This window comes from Zootermopsis nevadensis, unplaced genomic scaffold, assembly GCF_977971745.1.
Source record: "Zootermopsis nevadensis isolate Lab colony 2312 unplaced genomic scaffold, Znev_1.0 Znev_ptg000061l, whole genome shotgun sequence".
NCBI lineage: Eukaryota > Metazoa > Arthropoda > Insecta > Blattodea > Termopsidae > Zootermopsis > Zootermopsis nevadensis.
In genome coordinates, this window is record NW_028259192.1 from 14,815,033 (window position 1) to 14,834,859 (window position 19,827).

General features: G+C 37.4%; 1 protein-coding gene across 7 annotated transcripts in view; it reads right to left on the reverse strand.

The window, feature by feature from the left end:
- Nucleotides 1–221: 221 nt before the first annotated feature.
- LOC110836951 (defective proboscis extension response 8) overlaps nucleotides 222–19,827 on the reverse strand; it is a 468,836-nt gene continuing 449,230 nt past the window's right edge. For all 7 annotated transcript variants that reach the window (XM_022078722.2, XM_087340061.1, XM_087340060.1 and 4 more), the window contains 3 exons: nucleotides 5,109–5,236; nucleotides 3,936–4,104; nucleotides 222–1,566 (listed from right to left, as the gene is read on the reverse strand). In XM_022078722.2, the coding sequence (XP_021934414.1) occupies nucleotides 1,439–1,566; nucleotides 3,936–4,104; nucleotides 5,109–5,236 (425 nt within the window). In that variant the 3' untranslated portion in view covers nucleotides 222–1,438. The remainder of the gene's footprint in view (nucleotides 1,567–3,935; nucleotides 4,105–5,108; nucleotides 5,237–19,827) is intronic.

A 19,827-nucleotide genomic window follows, 5' to 3' on the forward strand; every position in this document is an offset into this window, starting at 1 on the left:
AACATTTGCCTAAAAGTACGTCTTGCTCATGTTCTACGTAATAATCTATAGAATATAAAATTCAGTTATTATGAACGTTTTGTTTTACGTCTTCCAGTTTTAAGGAATTTATCAATGCAATCGCTCACACGTAAAGACAGATGCATCGATGAAAACGTAACTGAAATATTAAAAGTTATAAAAACCTATCTTAAATAATTCTAAGACGTTAATAAATCATATACAATATTAATATACTTTATTCACAAACATGAAACAGAATTCTGACTTAAAAATAAAATTTTGCAAGGAAATCGAGATTCAATAAACATATGCAATTTCCTTGCAAAAACACGTTTGATCATCACGGTGTAAACAAACGTGATAAAATTTAAAATATTTTTACAATCCAACATTCTTCCCTTTACCACCATAACATTATTCTGCATCCAAACTGAGAACGATTATAACCATTTCTTTGCCTAAAACGACTTCACAATTCTTCAGTCTTCATCCACAGAATTACCGGAGAGTGTCCTTGAGACAAGTAGAAAAAAATGTGAGGTCCTCAACGTATTATTTATATTTCCCACATTCAAAACAAATTACAATGCCTAAATCACTTACTATTATAAAAGTACAATTACTTAGGCGTTTGTTGAAATCTATGCTTAAATTTGCCCCTTTCCAACTGAAATAAAAGATGACACGAACTTTTCCTTCCATGGGGCAAAATAACGCCAAGTTTAAAGCGGTTTGTCCCATCCTGACTATCAAAGTCTCTTGCGATTAAAGTGATTATAGATCGACTATCTGCAGATTGTACAAAAAGTTATTTTCAAAATTATTGCACAATATTTACACTTAATGTATCGACGTTCACCCACTGTAAGTAATGCAGGAGCAGAGGATTCGGGGGTGAGACCGAGGTCTGACTCATCTGAAAGTTATAAATTAATCCTAACTCTAGTCTTGATGTCGCATTTGAATCTAGTCCCATTATCATTATCTGATTCCATATCAAAAGAAACTTGACGTTTAAACAGAATTTACGCAGTTCACTTTCAACAAATCGTGCTTTAAGGACTTGAGGCAAAACCCACAAGGCAACATACGAAAATGTCTTTGAAGAACTAATCGAGAACTTCACTTAAACATGTCTTATTCGAAATATTACAGTTTTTGGTCTTCCCTTTTCATAGTTTCTCTACACGTATCGATAAGTCCTTAATATCTGGGCATATACATTGAAATAGTCACAGAAATCTTAGTTTGCTATACGCTTCGTCTGAAGGTAATTTATAATTAGGAAGATGTTTAAAAATACGGAATGTTTCTTTTGCTGAAGGACTGAGGTCTGGTATCAATTAGTTTTCTGTATACACTGATATGTAGAGGAAAATGTGGATGAAGGGCAAACGTTACATGACGATGAATTCACTCACACGCTTTCTCTTGATTACACTTGGTGATGCAATATGGCTGCTGCCCGCAAGGTGATGATGAGCACTAGCGCTGTCAAGGCACTGAGAGACGGGCGTGTGGGAACACCGGCCAGCCCATGGTACATCGCGGCCGGGTGTTCGCCTGAAACATAAGCAACACGCTCTAGCTACTGCTGAAGATACGCGGCTTTGAACTAGAATCGTTCGGAAGGTTGTGTATGATTGACGGAATGACTGATTTGTTATTATTTTGGACACGTATGTAGTCATATAAAAATTAACAAACAATGTTATTCGGAAGACACGAAGCGAAAAGACCATTTGGATATCTAAAATAATAAAAAGGATCTTAAATAAATCGTGTGTAATTATGATCACTGGACTTAGGACAGGAATCTGTGGTGGAATCTTAAGCTCTGTAATGAATATTCGGATCTCATAAAAGGCAAGGATCTCTGCTCTATGGAGTTAATTGCAAGTCAACGAGTAGGGTGACTGTAAATAATATATTTGAAAATATGTAGAGGGAGACGGCTTTGGAATATTTCAGTACGCTATACAAATTCCATAATATACGTGGCTGTGCTAAAGAACAAGACATGAAACTGTCATCAGGATTACCAGAATCCGAATCGAAAATAAAAACTAGCGAGCCCTAGAGGCTCTGATTGCCGGATTCTGTGGAATAAGGATAACACTCATTAATCTTACTCCTCTCAGATTCTTGTTTTTATAAGTCTGTATTTCGTGTTTGATGCAAATCACTACATTCGAAGTTGGAAAAGAAAAGGTACTTTGTTAGCGTAAGACTAAATGCAATTTTATTTCTAGTGCTGTTATCAAAGCGCATTTATACGGTAAGCTGAGACTGCTGAAGATGATGATGACGAGGTGGGGACATTACTGTCAGCATCACGAGCTAGAGTTAACAAAGAAGAATTAACCCCATACGGATAGCAGCCTGTTCTACTTTGCATAGCGGGTCACAGCTTTCGGTGGAAATTCTACCGCAAATGAGAAAGCAAGGAGATTAATGATCGCATGTTGCACACAATGAAACTGGCCAAGACAAACACACTTTTTTATTTTCCCAACTATATTCCTTCTTAAACAGACTTCTCACGCTCATCTGAACCACAACAGAATCCTGCCGAAAGTTTGCACGCGCTGTATGTACGAAACGCGTAAACTGACCGCACAATATGGCAGCTGCCTTCGTCCGTCACTATGTATTTTTCATCTCCGAAACAAGAGGAGATATTTATATGGAATTTGGTATTGGAGATCTACGTAAGAATTTGTTGGACGAATTTAATTTAGACTCTAATCAGTGCAGTATGACATAATTTACTTAAAACTCGCATAAAAATTTATAAATATTTACAAATAATATAATGATACGCAAAATTAATTACACGAGACTGAAATGAAAAAATCAGATATTGTACACATTAAAAGAAATAAAAGAAAAAGAGTTCTGACTCAAAATCATCGTCACATCTGCAGTGTGTAGCTTGTAGATTAGCATCTTAAATAACCTAAAGCAAGAAGTATATGTAAAATAATATCTAAAAATACAATTTCTACGGAACACAAAATATATAAAATCATGCACTCAAACAGAACTGTTTAAACTTGAAAAGCCACTTAGTTTCAATGCATTATTTTATATATCAATCCACTACACGGTATGCAAGGTTTCAAAGAACATAAAACTTCTCCATTATAAAGAAAAATACGTTAATGATGGTCAGGAAAATAATAACTCTTTATTTTAGAAATCATACAAAATCCCGAAATACATTCTGTTGGCAACATATTATTTAAATTTAAAGTAGGTGGTACACATAATAACCACTGTGCTTTAAAGAGATACACGAGCGTCGGAACTAATGAGGCGAGGCAATGTCGTATTTATAACAAAAAAACTTGCCACAACACGACTGGAAACAACTGTACGCACTGTATATCTTCCAAGTGGACTCTTTCTTTCTGGTTTTCTGAACTCAATTCTGTATACATTTATTATTTCCCCCACGTGTGCTATAGGTTCCACTCACCACACTCTCCCTTACTTTATCATCCAAATAATACCTGGTAAAGAGCAGAAATGATTAAGCTCCGGTTTATGCACTTTTCTCACCCCTCCCACTACTTAACCATTCTCAGGTCAGAATATTCTTCTCAGCACCCTATTCTCAAATTCCAACAATCTACGTTTGTCTCTATTCGGGATTGCAGTAAACAACTCCACGACAACTGCATGCGGTGCCAAATATATGATCTAGCAGAAATCGAGTTCAACCGAAGACGCATGAATGAATGAATAAATTAATTAATTCATTTGATGTGAGTGCCAGTGAAAACATAAATCGCATGTGGTGCCGTCGCGCTGATAGGATGTAAAGTAAAAAAAAAATTGTCTGCAGCGTTTCGGACAGAATATCCTGAGTGAGAGAGTCAGATTCGGAAGGATCCGCTTCCGACGTGACTACAACCTTACAGCCTTACCGTTAAGTATGTGCACACGGACGCTTGCAGGGTTGGCGTTGGAAGGGTCGCAAGTGTACAGCCCTGTGTCTGACGGAATTGCCTTCTGGATGAGGAGACGACTCGTGGTAACGGGACCCTTCTCCGTTACCAGGCTGATGCCACCTCGCGGTGAGTCGAAGTTGATTACCTGGCAACAATCAGGGACGTTCTCACAATTTAGCGTTGTCGTTTTCAATGCCGGGTGTCGCCTTGCAAGTCGCTATGCAATTGGGGTCAGAATAAATAGTTTATAACACGAGCCTTAACGTTTTGTATCATGACACACAATGAGCAGTTCCGTACGAAATAACACACAAGTATTCAAGAAATGCCTGGATAAGATCCTAATTGAGGTTTTAAGCGGTTATCTTCAGTGTCTCTGGTTAATACTGGTATGGTACTACCAAACTGACAAGTTACCTCCTTCTAAATCCTTAGTAATACCTATTCAATGTGTCATTCGATTTGTGTCGGTGAAATACACGAGCTGAGTGCAATGTGTGGAGATAATGTATCAGTTTGTCGGCCTATCTTTTAGTAGGCATGCATCTGAGCGCGTACGACGGTCCTCAATGAGACACTAGCTGTTAAATTTCACAGACCGACAACCCGCCAGTGTCTCTCACTATCCTTCCGGTCCACGCTTTCTTTTTCTCTTTCTTGCTTCGAAGAATTAAGAGAATAAACACACACCGAAGTTTTATCCCTTTGGAGTTTAATATATTGTGAGTTTTAGATCTTCCTAACACAGATACTGAAAAAAAATTACCATAATGCCTTTGTTGTTTCAGACCACTCGTAAATACTACGATCAGTTAGTCAAGAAAGTCCCTGCATTTTATGAAACCCGAATGTTCATTACCTTGATGACATAAACCAGTTACTAGTCCCTGGATAGCAAACGCATAACGCAAATACATAAATACCTTTTCGAACTTCAGTATAGGATTCGTTTAAACGATTAGGTCAGAAACTTTAGAGTGTATTTCGGTTGTTAAATTTCACATGACCATTCGAAACATTTATTATTTGGTACGAAAAGACAAACGTTTATCTGAGTCGTGAGTAAAGTTGCAGGCTTCAGGTTTTTCGAACTGTTAACAAAGCGAATATTCACACACTTATTTAGGATGATTTTGTGTTAACTCTCACCTCCCTGTTGTGGCTCCAGAGCATGGCTGGTGGAGGCTCTGGAGCAAATCTCACTAGACACGTCAAGTTGATCGTACTTCCTCTGTTGATGAACAGGTCAGAACCCCCTAGTATCTCCGTGATCGGCTCTGAAACAAGGAGAAACGCTCGATGTTACACATATTGCAGTGGAGGAGCGTGACCTTGGCAAGAGTGACAGCTAAACCACACGGCAGGGGCAGAGGAGGCGACCTTGAACATTACAAGTCCGAACGCGGCACAGGAGTACAGGGAAGATCACGCAAATAAGAATTCAAGAAATGTGATGTAGCCCTCTACATCACACGCCTGCAATCAATCAACTGTTAACATTCCAAGAATGGCTAACAAGAAATTATAGACTCCGATACTGTACATTTGAATAACATTATTCCTTTATGATCCTGTAGTTCGTGTTAAATTTAAAACGAAAAATTTATAAAAATATTCTGTCTTACGTTCGTTGTGCAGTGGTACTCCATACACTGGAGCATAGTAAAACCGACTGAATAAAATGCGTACTTAAGCAGTTAAATTAGACAGGCGTTGTTAGCCAGATAGTTGGGACTGGCGGTGAGCGGACTACGGGTTAGCACGGTCAACCCTTGCTGTACATTATTTTGAAAATTAGATGCCGATTATACAGCTCCATAAGTTTACAAAATTCAGAGAAATTATATTGCTCAGGGACAGCACAGTTATATACACCGTGAAACGTAAACATGACTTGAAAACATATGCGTTAATTCTGCTGTCGTATTTCTAAAATAAAGTTATCTGATGTAAAAAAAACCCAACAATTTAACAAAGTTACAATTCTATGACTTTATTGCTAGTGTCCGCACTAGCATCAGTATGCATGAATGACTGGACGCATTCCGCGTTGCGGGTTACCTCTTTGTGATTCGAACCAGCAAATAGGCATTACTTTTACGAACGTGTAGCAGGTACGCAACGGCGAATTGCTTTAAAGTGTTTGTAACACTATCAGACTGCCCACAGTACTACAGCGGGGAAATCCTAGAAATGGCTACATTGCCTTATCAATCTCTCTCGCCCCAAAGCTTAAATATGCCTGACCATTCGTACGCATCGTTAAATATCATGTAAACATTATAATCCGTAAACCCAACATCTTTCGCTAGACTCGAACCAGAGACAGTTTCCTTAGTTCCTGTAAAGTCATCGTCGAAACAAACAACTTTGTTCTTTGTGCCCTTCTCCTACAGCGCTTCATTTCCGGCTACAGAAAACTATCTTCATAGAACTATATAAAATTCTTTTAGGGTTTGTGGCCTTTGTTTACGTAATCTCCTCTTTGAAACAAAAAGCTCTGGTCTTCGCGTCGCTGTTCTATCGTACTTAGTTTCCGAGCTATATTAAACGGCTCCACCAGGCATCGAACTCAGGACAACTTCCACAGAGATTGTACCATGCTGTGTTCCCTTCCTCGTCTCAACAAATAAGCGTGCTACGTTTTGTCCAAATCGGTTTATACGTTCTCGAGGCATATGCGAACAAATTCACAATTTCAACTTATTACAAGACACTGACTGCAGGTTCTGTGGCCGGAATTTTTCACCTCGTTACTGCAATTAGATTCGAATTTGGTTCCTGTTTCCTTATCATGTGGCTCTGAAGTACTCTCCCTGGCGTGTGATGCTATCACTTATCTTAATCTGCCGCCGTACTGAGGTTAAGAATGCCTGAAGCCTTACCTCCATCATCCCCATATAACTTCACAGCGTGGTGCACAGGGAAGCGTAATTTATGATTTAATGACAGTCATTATCATCAGCCTTTCACGTCTTAAGTTCGGTGGCCTGTTACGGTATTATGCCAGCGTTTGTAGAAGGTCCTCGAAGATCTTCTTCATCCATTTGGCTGGCAACTGATTGTTCTGAATGGGACTTTTGGGGCATTCGAACATCATAATTCTTCCCGTTACTTTTGTAACTTTCTATCAATTCTGTCACTGGTTGTGTATTTAAATCCTTCAATAAGTCTAAATTATTTTGATAGTCCAAATTAATAGAAACTGTTACTTTCCTCATGAATTTAATTTCCGCCCCCCTGATTCTTATTTAAATTTATTTGTAGTCAAAAATAAAGCCCTAGAATTTAGTTTATGGGAATGCGGCCAATACAGGCAATAAAACAGTATAAAGTTAAATAAATTTTTATAAATCAGACTGTAGTAACATTGGGAAAATGGTAGGTACAGCCCTGTGCCATTCAAAATTAATCAAGTCTACTTTCCTCACTTCTAAATAACAATTCAAACGAATACTCTCACACAGGTTTACTTACTAATCAAGCGTCTGTTATTTCTCTAATTGCTTTACACAGATCAGCGTTTATTTTTTTAGAACAGAAATGAGACAGAGGTTATTTAATTTAAAATCCGAGACATATTTCATTTTTCACTTACTGCCATCTCAATCCTCGGTTTGGGAAACTGAAATATATCAATTTGACGTATCTGCATATTATCTCTAACCCTCCTTTGTATAAATGCGCGTACTGAAGCAGCAGATAGAACACTGCGGTCGTTAAGAGGGGTGGTGGGTCTTACAGCTACAGGTTCATGAGGTAGGCACCTAAATGCCAACCTTTTGATCTTGAGACACAGACACAGTTAGAACCCTTGATCGCGGATTGGGAACAGTGGTATAGCAAACGAGAAGGCAGGCTTAAAGCAAGTTTAATTATGCCCATGAAGGCTTATATTACGTGATGCTATTGTATAAACTCTCTCAGTGCAGTACAGATAATACCTTTCAACATCTATCAGATCGTGCAATGCGAGCTTAAATATGAAGTGACTTCATCAAAGAGATTAATTGACACATCTGGGCTGAAAATATTTATAAGTTATAATTTCGAAATAACAAAATGTTTTTAAAATTTAACTATTACTACTGTGTGAAGTGCAGTCCTTAAGAAGCTCATATAGTCAAGACTATCCCCGCTTTCTATGAAAAGAGGTTTTCACACGAACAGCCAATGGAGCCTTGACCCAGATACATTCCAGTTGATACATAAACATTACCTTGTCATCTGCGTCTATTATCTGTCATGTAGTCTGTTCCCTTCATCTTCCGTCTACTGTTACGTAAGCATTTCTTTTTCTCCCATGGCTGCCATTCTGATTTTAGTAAGTTATTAAGTGTTATTTCTTATAAAGTGTGAGTAAACGGATGTTTTATATTAAATTCCTGGTCCTAAATATTTTAAAAACATTCGGTCTGAATTAACAATACCATACACCTTTTAACGAGATTCCAGAAACACTGTTACAATTACAAGAAGAATGTAGAATATCTTAACTTCTGCATTTATCGTTCGAGAAAAGGGAACTTAGAACTTCCTATGGGGCTGTTGGCTGGGGTTTTAGCGGTATGGCGCTGCAAAGCACGGCCATCTAAACACGTAGGTCGTGACGCAAGTTATATAAGTGTACATGTACAACCCAGATTCGTAGATACGGTTACGCTATGGCAGAATTATTTTAATCTGTGTTAGATTTGGGTAGGCAATTTGCACCATAACTTTCTGTAATCACATTGGCTGTAGCTTCCTTCAATTTTGAAAAATAACTTCCAATTTGAAATCTGATTCCATCCTTAGTATTCACACAACTCTTCATCATGATGTAAAAAAAGTATCATAGTATAAATATAAGTAATAAGCCTATACCATTTTACACGATGGAAATATTCTATATGTTTATTTTGGGAACGACAGAAAAACCACAACACTAAATTCTCATGGAAATTAAATCAGAGCAAATCTAGGAAATAATCGCTACAAATCGGTTCTGAATTTTTATCTCCTTTCGTCCACTTAAACTTGTAAATATTATTATATTACCTATGGTTTTGCGTAAGTGTAAAATCTTGTGTTTTAACCCAGGGAAAAGAGACTGAAGATTATTGGAAACAGGATGCTGAAGAGATCACGAAAGTCTAAGGCAGGGCAAGTAACACATCATATTGTTATTATTTTATATTACCTTTAGCACTATAAAGCCAATCTCGTAAGTTTACATCAGATCAGTTCAAGATCGACTTTTCTCGATCTGCTTCTAATGCAGCACGTGACTTTTCATTCCGCATGAGTCACAGATCTCTTTGCGGACAGTAAATATACATTTATAACAAACTGAACTAGCACTGTTTAGATAGTTATCTTTTGCGTAATTACGCTATGTAGATTAGTATTATAGGTGGTTAACCACGATTCGGAGAACGTATCTCTATGCCTGCCTCAAAACTTCAGTTTGATTACTGTAGCTTCGTTAGCAGAGTGCAAAACTAGGCTCCACATTGTGTGGTTTTAACTCTTTCTCAGTTCCTCGGCATTGTTTCTTATTCTTATTTATAGAAGTCCTTACACTGAATGAAGGGACAGAATATATACTATTCCCGTTACCCAGTGAGAATTTCAAAACTTTTAAAACAAAGGCACAACAACTTTTTTCCTCCCTAATTCTATATTAAGCAGTCATTATCGATTCTATAAAACTAGCATTAAAACATTTGTACATTAGACTATTTTACACACAAAACCTAATTAAATCACCACAGTGACACATGTACTCCGCCGCACTGTCTTGCAAGGAAACATTTCCTGTAGAACAGGAGATACTTCAGATATTCTTCTGCCATGAAAACAAAGAGGTCTGTCAGTTACAAAGGCGACTCAAAACCAGTAATTAGCTGCTCTCACGTTTCATCCCGTTGCCTGATGAGATGCTACCTCTTTTATCTGTCTAGTGTAAAAGAAATTTCGCAAAAGAAAAAGAGCCAGATGGCGTCCTTTCTTCTTGTTGTTGCTGTATGATTTACCCTTCGTGGCAAAGGATTATTTACACACATAAAGACAAAACTAAACGAAAGTGAGATGGAACATTTATACCTGTAATAATTAAGCGTTTTCTGTGTTCACAGTTTTCATTACCTTCCTCATAACAACGTGATCGGTTTCAGAATTTCCGATCTGGTTATTAAAAATTAGCATGCAACGAATAAAGTTGGTAGTCTAAGGGTAAATCTGAAAAACGTTCTTAGATCAAAGATCTGCTTTTGCAATTGCACAAGGTACAGAGTTAAAATTGTGATTTCTGCTCCTTTTTTGTTTGTCCACTTGCAGCTCGAGAACGGATATACCGACATGAACGGATGTGTGACAATAGGCGTCGCGACGCCGACACAAAATACCATCCGCAGCGAGGATGGGCGTAGGAATGCCACAAAAGACGACGTTGGCAAACCGACGCCCACTCGTGTTTCCATATACGGGTACATGACTCGAGAAAACAAAGCAGGACGCTAACAAACTGACGCCGAGTGTTGTGACGCCTATCGTCTCGACCCCGATTTATCCGGACAGCAGGTTTTGTGATTATAATCATTGTAAATTTCATGCAGTTTTTATTTCGAATATATTAATGACCTCTTTTCCCATCAACAATCACGGCCAATCAGATTGAGTGGAGTATATTAGTCAATTAACAATGATTGATTGTTTGTTCGGAATATATTATCAGCAGTTTTAATGCAGTAATATGGCCGCTGTGCGCGCACAAGTTGCTAGAAATTAATTTAAAAAATTAAAGCTGAGTTAAGGTGAATTTTTACACAACACACACAATGCATATGATTGAGGTCAAGAAAACATATACGTTATTTTGATATCAGTACAAAGTTCTCGCATTTAAATTTCCACGACTCATATTATCACAAGACTGTAAAAACAACATGATTACATACACAAAGAAAGAATATAAATATTTGAAAAAAATAAACGGGGAAGCACGTTTAAATTTGTAAACTATAAATTACAGATAAATAACTAATTAGGAAATTAAATAACTCACATATTTAACATGATGTGGAAAAGTCAGTTAATTTAAAGGACTGACTTTAACATAAAATATGAAAAATTTCAATACAACTTAATGAACCACATCTGCAGGGACGTGAGATTTCCCAGTTCGAATTCAAAGATTTTTCTGTATATATTGTTACATACAAATTCATGTACTAACCACAGCTTCAACACTTATCACTGCAGTAGCAGAGAATGACGATATGGCAATAATAATAAAGATTGTCAGATGAGCTGGTAAGTAGTGGTTGAAGTAAACCCGAGAAGTTACACAGTTACTACAATATGACTAGGACTTCAATCTGGCACTTCACAAACCTAGCGTTATTATCGAAGCATATGCATGTATATTTGCGGTATTCCATCGTGTTTCCTGTATTCACCTCAGCGTCCCTGATAATTCGCTCTGTTTCTAACGACGTCAGTGTGCTCAACACTAAACCATCAAATAAGATTAAAGATGGCTGTCTTCTGGGTCTACGTCGTAGCGCGGTGTAGACTGCTTGCTGTCTCCATCATGAGGGCGATGGTGGAGGCAACATCTCTAAAATTTTGGTAAACTTCTACCACACTACACGGCGTTACAATCCAGAAGACACCATCGTCATACTTGCATCGCGAGAATCTGGAATCCTACACAACTTAACTTCCTGCTGGAACTGAACCGACAACGAACCCTGTAACTTGATCTCTGTTTCAAATTGATCTACTTCGAAGCATTGTGCATCATGCCTAAATATCTAAAACCACGCCTCAGACGTGCCAAGTGATTTAATAACGAATTTTCTAATTGGCATCATTAACTAATAGGTTTCTTGCCTTGTTAAGCAGATGCTTATAAATGAACTGTTCCATAATAGTATGGACACTTTTCCCTCTTTAAGTATAAAAATAATGAAATGAATTCAACAGTTTTATATTAGTAATATTACTGGTTGCAACTTCAACCAAGGAAGGACTTTCCAGTGATATGTGTTTTAATTCTAACATTAATGCGCCAATAAATGTTCCTGTTTTAATTTTGCATTAAATGTACTTTAAAATAACATTTTTCTATATTGAGCTAATGTAAAACTTTTCTCCTTCGTTCCTATATCTCTATTTTCTTTTACTAGTTTTGCGCAGAACAGTTCCAACGATCTCTGCAAGAAATGTAATATGCAGGAGTGCCTTCCAGTTCTCTTTAGGATATTCAAATAAACACATTCCATTTCCGTGTACACAGTTCTCCACGACTGTTTCTTTTTATTCAATTTATGAAAGTAAAAGCCGGCTGTAATAGTTACAATGTGCAGAATTATATAAACATGGTAACATTAACTACCCCAGCAGCGATTAGATTACGTTTTTCATTACAACGCAATGCGGAATTTTTTTTTGGTTCCTTTGTTTTACGCAAAGTTAAATCTCAGTTCCACTGATAAATCATATTACAAGATTGCAAATATGGTAGGCGAGAATATATTTGTCAATGTTCGTGTTCTGGATTATTTAAACTTATTCAATATAGCACAGTTAGAATTTTTAATACGTGAAGAGAAAACGGAAAGAGGTGGTCACTATTAGCATACCACAGGGCAGGAAAAGTAGGGATGAAATCGTATAAAATTCCACAGTTTCACAAAACTCATTACAGTACGAATATTATGGCATTCAGTAGCCTATCGTGTCTTGTGAAGAAAGCTGTGAAATAACCGCTAAACACATGCTTCTTAATGGATGAGCTGTGCTACCGCGTATAACTGCAGTAATACACAACTGACCGATGTTCTTTTCAAATGCAGATTGTGCAGAACAAATTTTGAGATGACTTGTCTTCTGGGTTGTATCGCCATCATGACATCACTCACGTCCTGATGATAAAGGTAGCAAGTACATCTGAAACGCTGGTAAAATTCTACTGGGCAACACGGCTCTACTTCCCAGAAGACAGCTTCTTCATACTCACCGCAGTGACAACCTAAAATCATATCGATTAAACTGTTCTGTATTTTACCATCTCAAGAATTCAGTCGAAAATACCTTATTCAGAATTTTCGTGGTTTCCAAGTTGCAGTGCGCTTCTTCAGATTTTGTTGTGGTGTCGAATATTACATGAACGTGACTTGATGTAAATTACAAAAATTCTTGAATGTTTAGCGTAAGGTGTCGTGAAAAAAGTGACACTTCATTTGAACAAGAAGTACCAGCAATTGGCTAGCCTTTGAAGAAAGTTCACTCAAAGTTACATATAATGTCATCTGACTCTAGCCCTGTGATTAAATGTGATAAAATGGACTTTGTAAAAGGTTCCCTTCGGTATAAATTTATATTCCTTTGATCTACATGTGTAATTCAGTAATACAAAAACTATTTAACTGTAAAAAATGATAAGAATCACTTAACTTGAGGAGTTAAAATTTGGTTAGTGAACAAATTTACATTACGAAACTGCCAGCAAAGGGACCTATATCAGCATATGTTCCAACAGCGTGACTGTAAATAACTGTGAAGAACACAGAGGGAAGATGTTGTACCATATATATTTTGGTAGATACTGACCGACGTTTCAGGGTGATGATCATCTAGATCAGTGGTATTCAACCTGGGGTACGCGTACCCCTGGGAGTACGAGAAGACATCTTAGGGGGTACGTGAAATTAAAAAAAAAAAAATTATTTTATGATAAACAATGAATAATCAGTAATGTAATTTATTTAATTTATTTTAGATGTAGATTATATACTATGTATAACTTGAATTATACACCAACAACTTTGGGGGTACAAAGTTGAAGAGAAATTATATCTGGGGGTAGGCGAACAAAAAAGGTTGAATACCACTGATCTAGATGATTGGGGCAGTAAGCTTCCCTGAAACGTTGGTCAATATCTAACATCTACCAGATCACACAGTACAACATTCCACAAAACAGCTATTTTCATACTTGTTGCCATGAGAACCTCAAATCTCGTCAACACGGAGGGAGCATATCGTGGCCTACAATGAGGCAGTGAGATCTTATAGGATGTGATTACCTACATCACACGAAATCGCCACACATAATGCCACAGACGACATCGCAACCGCCGTGGGAAATGAAAATCAGAGTTCACAGTCCAGAATCTGCCTGTAAGGGCAGGGTTTAATCAAGAAATATTCCACTCCTAATCCAGAATATCTCTAACAAGAACCAGGAGTGCTAACCACTCACACGTGATGCTCGGTAACAAGCTACTGTATTTCAGAGGCTATTACAGATCACGTAAGTGGGATTCTATAACCTAACCCGAAGTAATTTCTTACATGTACTGTATACAATGTATTAATACTGTTGAACTAATGGTGTGTGGTGATTTATGTACATTAGAAGACCTGGATTTCTATCCTCGGCTGATAAAGCAATGTGCCTTTATTGTAAGCGTCTCCAAACTATGGTAATTTTGTTTGCGTTCAGTATCAGAAAACAACAAAACAATAGCTGACCCCACATATGATATATGCCACATGATACCCCTTCCATGTCATTCGTTTTTCATTTATGTGGCAAGGGTGGATACAGGGGGTTGTCCTATAGCAGACTAACCCTCTCTAAACACCGTCATCCCGTTGCCGCTGTGATTGATGAGCAGTGTAAGCGGGAGGGGGGAGGTGATGAATGACAAGACGGGAGAGGTGAAACCTTTTATCAGCCAGAGGCCCAGCGATCCCAAGGAGAACAATAGTTTAACGGCCGCAACGAAGGATGCTGCGCTGTATCTCGTGATTCAGGACCATAAACTTCATAAAACGTGAGTGATACGGTTTACAGAGACAAAAGATATTTGCTTCTCTAAAAATTTGTGACAATGTTTCATTTATTACACCTTAATTATGTTATGTAAAAAACTTTAGTCTGAAAGCCTGAAGATAAGAGAGTACTTTGAAGACCTTGACATAGATGGAAGGATATTTAATTTGTTTATAGTTTATTTAGTGATGCTGTATGAAGCTTAGACTACCTACATATCATTAAATGATAGGATGATTAATATATAATTAACTGGAAAGGGTATGCAAATAAATGGTTGTGGCGTTTTTGAGGTATTGTCCGGCTCTTGCTTGGAGGGACTAATAAAAATGACAGAACGTCCAGGGCAAACCTCCTATTTGCACCAGGAACTCTTATTCCCGGTATAAAGAGGGCGTAGCCTCAAGTTGACCATTGTCCTCCTAGTGACCATATTAAGATATCGTGAAGTTTTTTCCTCGTTAAGTCTTCACGGGTGGTGCTCGAATAAGCGAGACAAAACTTTAACCTCTACATTTTAGTCAGCTGCAGATCTTAGATAGGCTGAGTGAGGCGGCGTGGACTGGATGGAATCCGCTGGCTATGTTAGAGCAGAGGTAATGAATTTCATATTGCGTAAAAGGCAGCGAAATACTCGGGCAGCTGAGCGACTGCTCCACAGACTTAATGCCAAGGAAATTTAATCATTACGAAATTACTAAAATGTTAAAAGATCACATGCAATTCTACATCGTCATACGGTGTGGTATTACATTAAACTCACGTTCTGTTATATGACTGACCTAAGTTAGAAGTTTTTATAATATGTATTACGATGTTATAATTTGATGTGTAGTTAAATATTACGTATAGCTGTGTTCATGAAAAATGTTGATTTAATGTTGTGGTTTGCTGTTATATAAAACATGTGATACAACGACGTTGGCCTGAGGTTTCTTCATTTATGTTCCTGGTTGTAATAGAGAAACTTTTATGAAGACGGCGAATAATAACAACAAAATATATAATACAGGTAGGCCTATTACGAATCATCGATTCTCATAAACTCTTTAATGAATCACACGGTGAAAAATAAAATTATACAGTACATATTCATGTAGACTTGGGAAAAGGCAGATAAACACACGTGAGTGGCCGTTTCACATCACACGATAGTTTTTAGGAACGTAACCCAGCTATTTACTGTTACCTTCTAAAAGACTTAATGGAACCTAAAAGTACCAAACTTCCAGATGTTGACAATATCAAATCAATATACGACTTCAAGCATGGATTATACCCGCAGCTGTGGTCCAGCCAGTGGAACGCACGCAGGCACCGAAGCCTTGGAAAATCGTTTAAAGGTGACGACAAACATAGCTGGCTAAGCCAAAGGAAATGTGGCTGTGAGCTCCATCCACTTAAAATATAACTTGGGGAGTTCGCAACCGTAGAAAATTCTTTACGTGTTGTTTATCGTTTAATTCTGAAATTATAGTACAAAGATTAACGTCGGCGGACTCGTAGTATGATTCATGCTCATTTCCTTCCACCTGGAACTGCTTTCAAGGCCTCTCTGGCACTTTTATCTTTACGACTGGACCTACGCCCTTGATTACAACGTTAAAACCGCTGCCTCCAAAATGAAATAACGAAATAAAAAAAAGCTCGCCCGGTTTGCGTAATACAGGTCCCACACCTTCCAACATAAAACTGTATGATTAAACTAGTAAAAGAGAGCTTCAAAGCTTCATTTTAGAAGCTCAAATAATATCACGAGACGCAGTATAGGCCTATATTACGTTAACAGAAACTTACTTAGTACTATGTACATCTCATATTTATAAACTATATGTGCAAAAATAGCTGTAATCTACAGGTCAGGAATTTCAATCAGTTTACTGTATTAACAGGAATCTGCTGAATTCTAACTTCTAATTCAAACTTTAGCCACTTGCTTGTCATTGTTACAGAAACGTCACTTCTACCACACAGCTCACCGCCAATAAAATGCATACGTCGTGAATGAATACTGGCATGAAATATAAATTTACTCAGCTGTTAATCCACTGTATGCAAATGACGTGTATCGACAGAAACCAGGGGCTTTAATAAGCCCTGCGCATGAAATCAAAGAATACGTCGACCAAACATCGCTCCCCGACTAACAAACTGACCAACCACACATTTCCACGGTATGGGTTCTTTCTTGATCATTCAATATTTGCACAACAAGAAGAGAAATGTATTACTCGTATGGAACCCGAATGTTCATTACAAGTACACACACAAGCTAGCTCCAACCAGTTGAAGAGTAACGGAAATTAATATTAACAGAGTCGAATTCAATTCACAGCACCTTATTCTGTTTCACCAAAATCAACATTATTATTGTTTTCCAGTCTACCAAAGAGTGGCCTCTTTCCACGGCGATTTCCAATCACCATTTTCTTACCGAAATACTGAAACTCAGAACAACAGTACTTAATGATGCAGGCAGCAAGGACCTCTGAAATGTTGGTAAACTTCTACCAGACTACACGGCGCTACAACCCAGGATACAGATATTTATTAATTTCTACCAATATGAGATGCGAACACTAGTAAGTTTAAGAATTGAACAGATATTCAAAGTTGTAATTATCATTCACCATTTCAGAAAATATCAACAAAAATATATTATTTTTTGAGGTGTTCCTGTTAAATCGAAGGCTCTGAAATAAAAGTAACTAAATGTCAAATGATGTCCTTTTTTCGTAAGACACTAGTTTGATGATTATTTTAATGCAATATAGCTGGTATATCCAAAATATTACTGAGTAAGATATTTTTTATACTTTACACTGTCAGTATCTTATGACTAACATGTTGAAAGTTAGATGGAGTACATCCTAATTTGCTCTATAAATTACATTATAATTGTTTACACATTAACGCAATGTTTGTCAACATGAAGCTTTCAACGTAAACACAAAGGAACAGACACGCGAGACAATGCACAGTGACTGTAAAGTGTCTAGGTCCGGCTACTTCAACGTCGATCCGACACATAAAGCCTATCTACGTGTTTCCAAAACACGCCAGTGTTTTATTTTTCTGTCCTGCAGTTTGCAAGGAATTCCTTACTGTGCATATAATATAGGCCTACATTCAAAGAGAAGCTATTATTGTCTTAGTTTGTTATTATTCCAAGAATTTTCTAGAACAATTTTACGATTGAAGACGATAATTTTTCCTTGTTTTAGCTTTCTGTGAACGAATGTTTTCCACTGACTTTCCTATAAGCAGGGTAAAATTAAAGTGTCACAATACAGTATACGCCACTGATGTTCTCCATACTGGCAAATTATGCAGCCTGTATTATCATGAAACCACGAACCCCAGTCTCTAAAATCCGGAACTTCTATATAAGATGTCTTTGTGTTTCCTAGTTTGTTAGCCATTCTGCATCTTTGGTTCTCTTGAATGCAGCCTCCTTCCATTTTCTCTTATCTGTTCCCCTACTTTGTTATTACCACAACGGATTCACCTAAACCTAGACCGTTTTTGTATGATTATTGAGGACTTCATCGTCATTTTATCCAAATATAATATTACGAACCATGTCTGCTTTTTATTTCCCACATCTTAACTTTTCTGTTTATTTAAAATGCACGAAATGTTTTAACATACGAAATAACTGCCTTCGCTCAAGAGCCACAAGTTATTAATTTCAAAATTCATGAAGTAGGGTTCTTCTTGAAAAGTTAATAGTTGCTCATTATTCAAGATATTCTCCTCCCTGTAAAAAATGTAACATGTGAACGACCTTTCACTTACAAAACACCAGTACTTTTTGTTGTAGGTAGGACTACGTGTATACTAAGAGACATTAAAGTACATCGATTAAACTCCTGTGTGATATCGTCGATATTGATTATTTATGCATACATTCTGACTAAAGAATCAGGTGGCCCGCGTTTACGTTTATGTTAAATAATTAATAAGCGATTCCAGTTATACTTCTCAGAAAAAATTGTTGGTCTCCCACCTGCCTTCCTTATATCAGCAAATTAAAAAAAAATCTCTTGGTAGAACTGTTCCGTCACATGAATGTGACTTTAGCCTAAGATGAACGTTTTCGTAACGCTTTATCAAAACATATGTACGGCTTAAATGTGCCAATCCATTTTCCTAAAATGCATGAAGCTAGTGCCAGTGACAAAGATATCGGAATGTGAAAATTCTAATAGAGCTGTCTTCCGGGTGTTTTGAAACCAGACAAAAGAGTGTTCTTTGTATCAGCTCCTCAGGACAAATCCTTCGTTTAATGACACAACGTAGCGTTATTATTATTAGGTCTATTATTATTGATCGAATTCTCTGAGGGGTAGAGAAACATTTTCTTAAAACATGCGTGAGGCTAAATACGCATGAGCATCTTTGTAGAGTTAAGGAATGAATGGAGTTTTCCACATTGCCTTTAAACACCTTTTTGGAACAGGGATTTGGCAGGAGCCTAACTGTAGCTTTATTCTTATTATTAACGTCGTCACCACCACATTTATCTTGAAAATAAAGCGGAGTTTCTAACAAACTTGTCACCCTGGAGCCGATAAGCTGCGTTGTTTGTTTATATAACATTAGTAATTAATTAACCCGTCTTCTCAAGCAATGGACACATTTAGCCTGTTAAAAATTCTATACGATTCTTTAGTTCGTCCGTGTGCATCTAACGTAGCTATAAAATTTTACAGTCATGCTACTTTAAGGCGATATGCTACATCCATGACATTTGTACACAGATCTGGAACCAGACTTAGTAATACGGATGTAAAAGGTCCCAGCTACACGACAAATCGTAAGCCCCATAAATGTAAAATGGATGAATTTACCAGCACGCTGTGTTTTGTTTTAACTGACAAGTTTGTTCGCCAATTTCGCCACAGAGTGGTGAGTTAATCCGCTCTGTTTTGATCAGTTACATCAACTTCTGCATTTGTAACATCCAATGTGTGGTTAAGTAATACATAATTGAACTGTTCGCCAGGATTTCGCGGCTTCAGTGTAATGACGTATACC